General features: G+C 32.7%; 1 protein-coding gene across 1 annotated transcript; it reads right to left on the reverse strand.

The window, feature by feature from the left end:
• Positions 1-705: 705 nt before the first annotated feature.
• LOC122410630 (uncharacterized) lies at positions 706-2,160 on the reverse strand. The gene is made up of 2 exons (XM_043418914.1): positions 1,100-2,160; positions 706-814 (listed from the first exon to the last, which is right to left on the reverse strand). Exon 1 carries the CDS (start codon positions 2,123-2,125, stop codon positions 1,382-1,384), a length of 744 nt encoding a protein of 247 aa, XP_043274849.1. The 5' UTR covers positions 2,126-2,160; the 3' UTR covers positions 706-814; positions 1,100-1,381.
• Between the last annotated feature and the right edge of the window lie 5,640 nt (positions 2,161-7,800).

Genomic DNA, 7,800 nt, shown 5'->3' on the forward strand with positions numbered 1-7,800 from the left:
ATGTTTAATTTTCGTTTCAGTATACATTTTTTGACTTTATCGTGAATTAATTTTATTGAAGATGTAAGTTACGAAATTGGAGATGACCCCATTACCATAGAAGGTAATACATGCAACGCGAAGTTCCGGTCTTTAGAACAGTATACATGAAATCTACTAAATTCCCAAACCCGTTTGAATGAAACATTTAATGCGGAAGCGGTGATATATTAATAGTTGATAGTTCATGAAAATCTTCATGAGAATTGATGAATATTGATGACTACTTAGAAATTTTTAGTTTTTATCACGCATAAATTTTATGGAGAGTGGGTTTACAAATAATTAAATCCCAGTTTATTTGATAAAGTTTTTCTTTTTTATTCATTCTTTGCCCACAGTAGTATTTTTTGTTTGAATTTTACTGCGACGCCGCTACTTTGTAGCGCGAAGGGCCGATGTGATTGCGCTTGCGAAATCATGTAGCGAAATCATTGGGTCGCGGAGTCTTCTACTCATAGCATCTGCAAACAAAATGTATATACAAATTAAAAAAACAAATTAATTTTTTTTTGGACTGATGGAAATTTCTACTCTTTTGGAATATTAAAAAAGTTTTTGCTATTCTATCTTTAATTTTTATTTTCCAAGATTATGTTTCGAGTAACTTACTGTAAATTCCTTTAATCAATTTTGTATTTTCGAGAGACGATGTCCCTTCATGCCGTCCGTAGAAATTGATTTTGGGAGCTAGTTTATCGTGTATCGCCTCTTTAATCATGATGGAAGCACAACTCCGTGGATCGGTACCTCCCAACGAACTCAGATAATGAATCTGCAATAAAATTATACCATGACCTGATATGTTGACCTATGTTAAACATTTGCTCAATATTTTTTTAATACTTCTGTGGATGAAAAGGATAATGAAAAATTGAAAACTAATTTGAATGGTGAACATTCTCTTTTTTTTTTATAAAAACGAACATAATAAAAAGTTTGCATTTTGTAATATTTTCCAATTGGCACTACTACTAGATAAGACAATAGATAATCCTAGATTGTTTGTGGTAAAATCGCTATTTCTTTTATCTAGATTTGGATGAGAATTTTTACATACCACTCTATTATGCTCCTCCTCCGTGCAGTTTTCGTATTTCTGCAGTTGTGAAATTTTCCGCAGAGGTAAACACTCAGGCTTCTCGGGATATTCGGCTCCGCTTACCGAGTCGAAACGTCTTGCCAAGGCGATCAACGCATCTTTCAGTTCGTTTCTGAAATTGCTGAAAAAATAATTTGTAGGTGAAATTAAATATCATTTCTTATCTGCTTTATATATGTTCATTCTTCAATCAGTTTTTAGTATTTTAATTCATATGAAATTTAGGAATAGTTCGTCCACTTACTTATGCTCTTGTTCCATACGAGTTACTATCTTTAAAATTTTCCGAAGAGTAGTTGACTCGGTCGATAAGGGCGTTGGGACCACAGCCGATTTTTCAATAGATTGCGGTGAATCGTGAAAATGAGAAACTCGAGAATCTTCGGGCGATGTTGACACTCCTCGACTAGTTCTCGTCAGATCTAGAAGGCTGCTCACCAAAAGCTCTGGTTCGTGCCGTCCATCTGTTATATCGTTCTGTTGGTCAGGTCCGTTGTAGTGATTTAGTCCGTCTGTAGTGTCCTCACGTCCATCATGGTTTTGTCCATTTGTAAAATCTTTATGTCCGTCGCATTGATTTTGTCTATTTAAAATATTCCCGTGTCCATTGTAATGGTTTCGTCCGTTGTCTTGATTTCGTCTATTCGAATCGTCATTTACGTCGTCATAGTTTTGTTCATTGTATTGAGTCTGTCTGTTGAAATCTGTATCCGTATCGTGGTGGCCGTCAAAATCGTTCTGTGTTGCATCATGTAAAACGTTCGGTTGACGATCGCCTTCGGTAACGAGATGCTCTGTCTCCGTAAGAACAGCACAACCATAGAGCGCAGCTCGAATCGCCGATACATCATCGATATTGCCGTTACCGACGTAACTACCGCCAACATCGTGCTCATCGGAAAATGATGTTGATGGCAGTGCAACCATATCTAAATGGCGTAACGGGGGCCTTACCGACCGTTGAGGACGACAGTTTTCAGCCATTCTATATAAGAAATTCAAAGTAATATGAATAAACAGAAGGTGGATCGGAAAAATGAAGCTGAGATATTTATCAAAAACACCGATATGAATAGTGTTGTCATTTTCAATAGCAGAAAATATTTTTTGTTGTCGTTTTTAACAAATTATCTCATTACGAACAAAAAACAAATTTCGCGGAATTAATGCTTGATAATTTTCATTCACGTTCTGTCAAGAACTTTGATGACATGCAATTGTAGAATGTTTCCTCAAAAATCGTAATTTCTTCAATGTCTTCGAAAATTTTTACTCGCAAATAAATAATGGTCAAGTTAGAATCTGTTTTTTTTTCTGAAGATTTCTATGGCCATTTTTAGTAAAAATGGTCATTTCAAAACATCAAAGAAATTGGATTGTAAAAAAATGTTCGTTTCATGTTTTATTGGGTTCATAATTTATGTTCGTAATTGAATGAAGGAAAGACTTTTCAATAGTTTAAAAGTATTTGAAAATTTTTTAATACTTGAATATTTTTTCAAGCTTTGAAATTGACGTTTCGACGCACGTATGTGAGAACACAAATTTAAAAAGATATGAGTGAGAAAAAAAACTTGTACTTGGGTAAAATTATTCCTTTTGAATATTTTAGGATTTATTTTATTTAAAATTCAAATAAATAAAAGAAAAGATCAAATCATCAATTTTATTTATATTATTAAGGTTAATTCAGCTCTATTAAAAAAAGTGTTTGAGGCATTCCGTATTCCACTATTCGGAATATTGTTAAAAGTCTATACATTGATTTTTAATTAATTAGATTCATATGTTCAAACACATTTTTACATTTTACCATTTTTAGTTTTTTTTCTCACAATAATCTCTAAAATAATATCAACAATGAAATATTTTTCTTGCTAGTTTGACCATACGCCCATTTTTTTGTTCATACGCTTATTTTTTTTTCATGTTTTGTTGTTGTTTTAAATTTTTTATTGACGTTTATACATAAATTTCAAGTTTCTCTCAATCGCATGGATTTTGAACCTAGTATGATTGTGACCAAAGGGATGTTTTTAGTGTTTACTAACATTTTTTTCAGTCACTTTCTCAGAAAAAATTCTAATTATAATAAATTATAATTATAATAAATTGGGTGTCCTTAATATTTGAGCTTTCTAAAACACTGGTTATGAACCCTTTTTTCTCTTTTAGTTTTTCCAAGATGGCGGTTTATGCAAAACAGCATGATGTAAATTTGCATGATTTTTTTTCTCAAAAAGTATCGATTTCACGAGAAAAAATTATAGAATAAAAAGTGTTTAGAATCGTCCGAAGAACACGTGTGAATTTTTTCAGAATTGTTCTAGCTATTTTTGAATTTTACAATTTTGACAATATTTTGAAAATTTTCAAAAATTCTGAAAAAATTCACACGTATTCTTTGGACGGTTCTAAACACTTTTCGTTAAAAAAAATTTTTTTGTTAAGTTGATACTTTTCAAGAAAAAAATTATGAACCTATTTAGTATGCGACGGACAAAAAATTACAAGAAGGCATAACATAATCGTCACTCTGCCACTATATAATAAATAATACAGCGTTGCCCAGTTCTCACCACGGGGAGGTGGACGATAAAGAGAACCTGTTTTTTGTTTTTTTTTTGTTTTTTGGTTGTTTTGTTTTTTTGTTTTCCTTTGTTTCTTTTATTTTCTTGATATGAATCATGTTTTATTATCTTATATTCTTTTGCATGTGCTGAATCAAAACAAGTTCTGCAAAAATATAAATTGCACGCCATGCAAAGCTTTTGAGTTCTTACAAAACATTTTTTGTTAGAACATTTTTTTTTGTTTTTGTTTGTTGTACCTCGTGAAGTTTTGCATTGGCGGTTTTTTTTCAAATAACTTTTGGCAACAGCCATACAAACATCTTTAGTCCCTATTTTTTTCCTTCATCTGCTTTAGGGACTAAAGATGTTTGTTTGGCTGTTGCACAAAAGTTATTTGAAAAAAAACCGCCAATCAAAACCTCACAAAGTACAACAAACAAAAACAAAAAAAAAATGTTCTAACAAAAAATGTTTTGTAAGAACTCAAAAGCTTTGCATGGCGTGCAATTTATATTTTTGCAGAACTTGTTTCGATTCAGCACATGCAAAAGAATATAAGATAATAAAACATGATTCATATCAAGAAAATAAAAGAAACAAAGGAAAACAAAAAAACAAAACAACCAAAAAACAAAAAAACAGGTTCTCTTTATCGTCCACCTCCCCGTGGTGAGAACTGGGCAACGCTGTATTATTTATTATATAGTGGCAGAGTGACGATTATGTTATGCCTTCTTGTAATTTTTTGTCCGTCGCATACTAAATAGGTTCATAATTTTTTTCTTGAAAAGTATCAACTTAACAAAAAAATTTTTTTCAACGAAAAGTGTTTAGAACCGTCCAAAGAATACGTGTGAATTTTTTCAGAATTTTTGAAAATTTTCAAAATATTGTCAAAATTGTAAAATTCAAAAATAGCTAGAACAATTCTGAAAAAATTCACACGTATTCTTCGGACGATTCTAAACACTTTTTATTCTATAATTTTTTCTTGTGAAATCGATACTTTTTGAGAAAAAAAATCATGCAAATTTACATCATGCTGTTTTGCATAAACCGCCATCTTGGAAAAACTAAGAGAGAAAAAAGGGTTCATAACCAGTGTTTTAGAAAGCTCAAATATTAAGGACACCTTTCATAGCGATAATATGGTTATTCCAGTGCAGAAACAAGGACAAAAATCGATTTGAAAGGAAAAAAAACGTCAAAAATTCTTGACTTTTTGAATAAAAACGCAAAAATAATAAAGATCTTGATTTTATTTTACGAAATAAATGCTAGATTCTGAAAGAGCACCCTCGAAAACCCCCTATATAAGATTTTGAAGAATTTTCCTTCGGTTCCTCAATTAAAATTGTGTACCTGAAATTGTGTATCCAAAATTGGCATTTTGCGCATTAATGGGATATTTTAAAAAATCCAATTTTTCAAAGTTTGGAAACGTTGTGACGCCTCCATGTTTAAAATTAATTGATATATAAAGTAAAAACTTCTTCGACAGAAGGCTGTTACTTTTCTTACCGATTTCTTATGCTGCTCTGATCGTGGGCCCATTTTTTCTCCTATCAAGATACTCGGTAGAGTCTCGGGACAAGTACATTGACAGCCCTGTCGTCTGCTGGCCCGAGGCTCTCGCCGAGTATACTTTCTCTGAATAAAACGATTCGCCGTGGTGGGGGTAAAATTGGCAAGTGATTTTTTTGAATTACCGAAGTTATGAGTCATCTAAGGCTTTGAAAATTGAACTTTCAGCTAATTAAGAAATTCTCTTTAGATTGCGCCCAAAATCAACACGATCGGTGGCGTAATTGCTGAGAAAAAACTTTGCACGGGCTCAAGATTATGCAAAAGTTACTGACACATCACGAGTTCGACGTATACGTATACGCGTTTTGACGTAGTTAGTAGTAGTAGAGTTGTTGCCTCTACGCATTCTGATTGGCTCAACGATGTCGGCTCCTCCAGCTGCTAGGCCGACCGCGGGTGAGGCTCAAGTGTTAGAAGGCCTAAAATAGCGAACAGGCATTCTGTATATCTATATATGCGTTATACAGAATGCCTGTTCGCCATTTTAGGCCTTCTAACTATTGAGTCTTACCCCGACCGCGCTCAGACTCCGTGAATATTATATTATATATATATATATCCCCTAGGGAAAAAAAGGTTGGGACAAGTCCATTGATGGTCCCTTGTTTGATGATATAGAAAAAAGATTCAGAACCAGGAAAAAAATTCTATAGAAATAATAAACGAAAAATTGTTAAGTTAAAAAAAATCCAACAAAAATAAAAAAACAATTGAAAAAAATTCTGTAAAGAAAAATAAAAAATTTTCAAAAAAATTCATAAATATTGAACAAATTGAAAAATGTACTATCCAAGTTACATGCAGTCTAAAAATGTATGATATCAATTGGAGGACAAGTTTTTATTGATAATTTGGAATATTTATCGAACAAATCGGAAACTTTCATTGAAAAATTGACGTTTTACGCATAGGAGCCACTAATCATTCATGATAATTATTTTCAAGAAAAAAGTTCTTGAAAAAAAGTCATAACGGAAGTTACGTGCAGTACTAAAATGTAAAATTTAAAAAAATGTTCAACTGTGAAAAAATTAGAGATCTATTGTAACATATACAGTGAATGAATTACGTTTCCTGTAGGAATTCTGAATTTTGGAAATAAAAAAAAATGAGATCATTTTCTAACGTAGCCAAGTACAGTGAATGAATTAAAGTTCTTGTGGAATTCATTCCTGTACACTTTTAGCCCTAATCCCTCACTTATTCAGAAAAATTTTCCAGCAAACGTCACAGAGCAACAAAGGTTTCTCGAATGATTCTGCAATTATTAAGAGATTATCATCTGTTTTTATGCTAGCTCGGATTATAAACTTAAAACAGTTTACGCGTACAAGTGCATGCATTGTATCTATACGATGAACTGCACAAATTCATTTTCAACATTACACACAAGCTTGGCGTGCATGGTTTTCAATCGGAAGCTCGGGAAGAGACAATTGTTCAAATTTACTATAAAAACAATAATTAATTAGAATTGTATGAACGAGTGTGAAAAAAACCGATCCCCCAATAAAATAAGAGGGGCCCTGTTATATAATGATTTGGTAAACAATACAGATGGGTGAAATTTGTGGATAAAATTGAACAATTAAACGAACGGATAAAGAAATGAAATCAATCAATCCCTTTATATGCCTTTATCTTGTACGGATAGATACGGCCATTCTTTCATGCCCATACGCATTTTAATTTATCCACGCGTCACTTTCACTCGTTTGTCCGTACACTCTTTTTTTACCAAATGGGCAGATGATTGGATGAATTACACAAGTATTGAAATGGATGAACAAAGAAGTAAGCTGTGTAAACATTGATTTGAGAAAAGAAAACGCGTTGAATACGAAACATTTGGAGTAATGAATTTATCAGTCAAACTAGTCAAGAATAGATATTTTTTTTGTGTACACAGCGCGGGATTTCACGTCGAACTACTCAATAAAATAGTTGGATGGAAAAGGGATGGCAAATTAAAAAACAATTACATGAGAGGATCATCAAGTTTTCTTCAAATATATGGACGGATGAGGCATTCCTTCGCCGAGCTTCCGATTGAAAACCATGCACGCCAAGCTTGTGTGTAATGTTGAAAATGAATTTGTGCAGTTCATCGTATAGATACAATGCATGCACTTGTACGCGTAAACTGTTTTAAGTTTATAATCCGAGCTAGCATAAAAACAGATGATAATCTCTTAATAATTGCAGAATCATTCGAGAAACCTTTGTTGCTCTGTGACGTTTGCTGGAAAATTTTTCTGAATAAGTGAGGGATTAGGGCTAAAAGTGTACACGAATGAATTCCACAAGAACCTTAATTCATTCACTGTACTTGGCTACGTTAGAAAATGATCTCATTTTTTTTTATTTCCAAAATTCAGAATTCCTACAGGAAACGTAATTCATTCACTGTATTGAAGCGAAATACACTATTAGAAAACGTTATTTTATTTTTTATTTGACGCCATGGCACGCACGAGTGTTTACACCGGCGGCCATGTT

This window comes from Venturia canescens, chromosome 5 (genome assembly GCF_019457755.1).
Source record: "Venturia canescens isolate UGA chromosome 5, ASM1945775v1, whole genome shotgun sequence".
NCBI lineage: Eukaryota > Metazoa > Arthropoda > Insecta > Hymenoptera > Ichneumonidae > Venturia > Venturia canescens.

What these genes read in the sequence shown, in the direction of transcription:
- LOC122410630 (XM_043418914.1), bottom strand. Translation starts at nt 2,125, where the DNA reads ATGGCTGAAAACTGTCGTCCTCAACGGTCGGTAAGGCCCCCGTTACGC.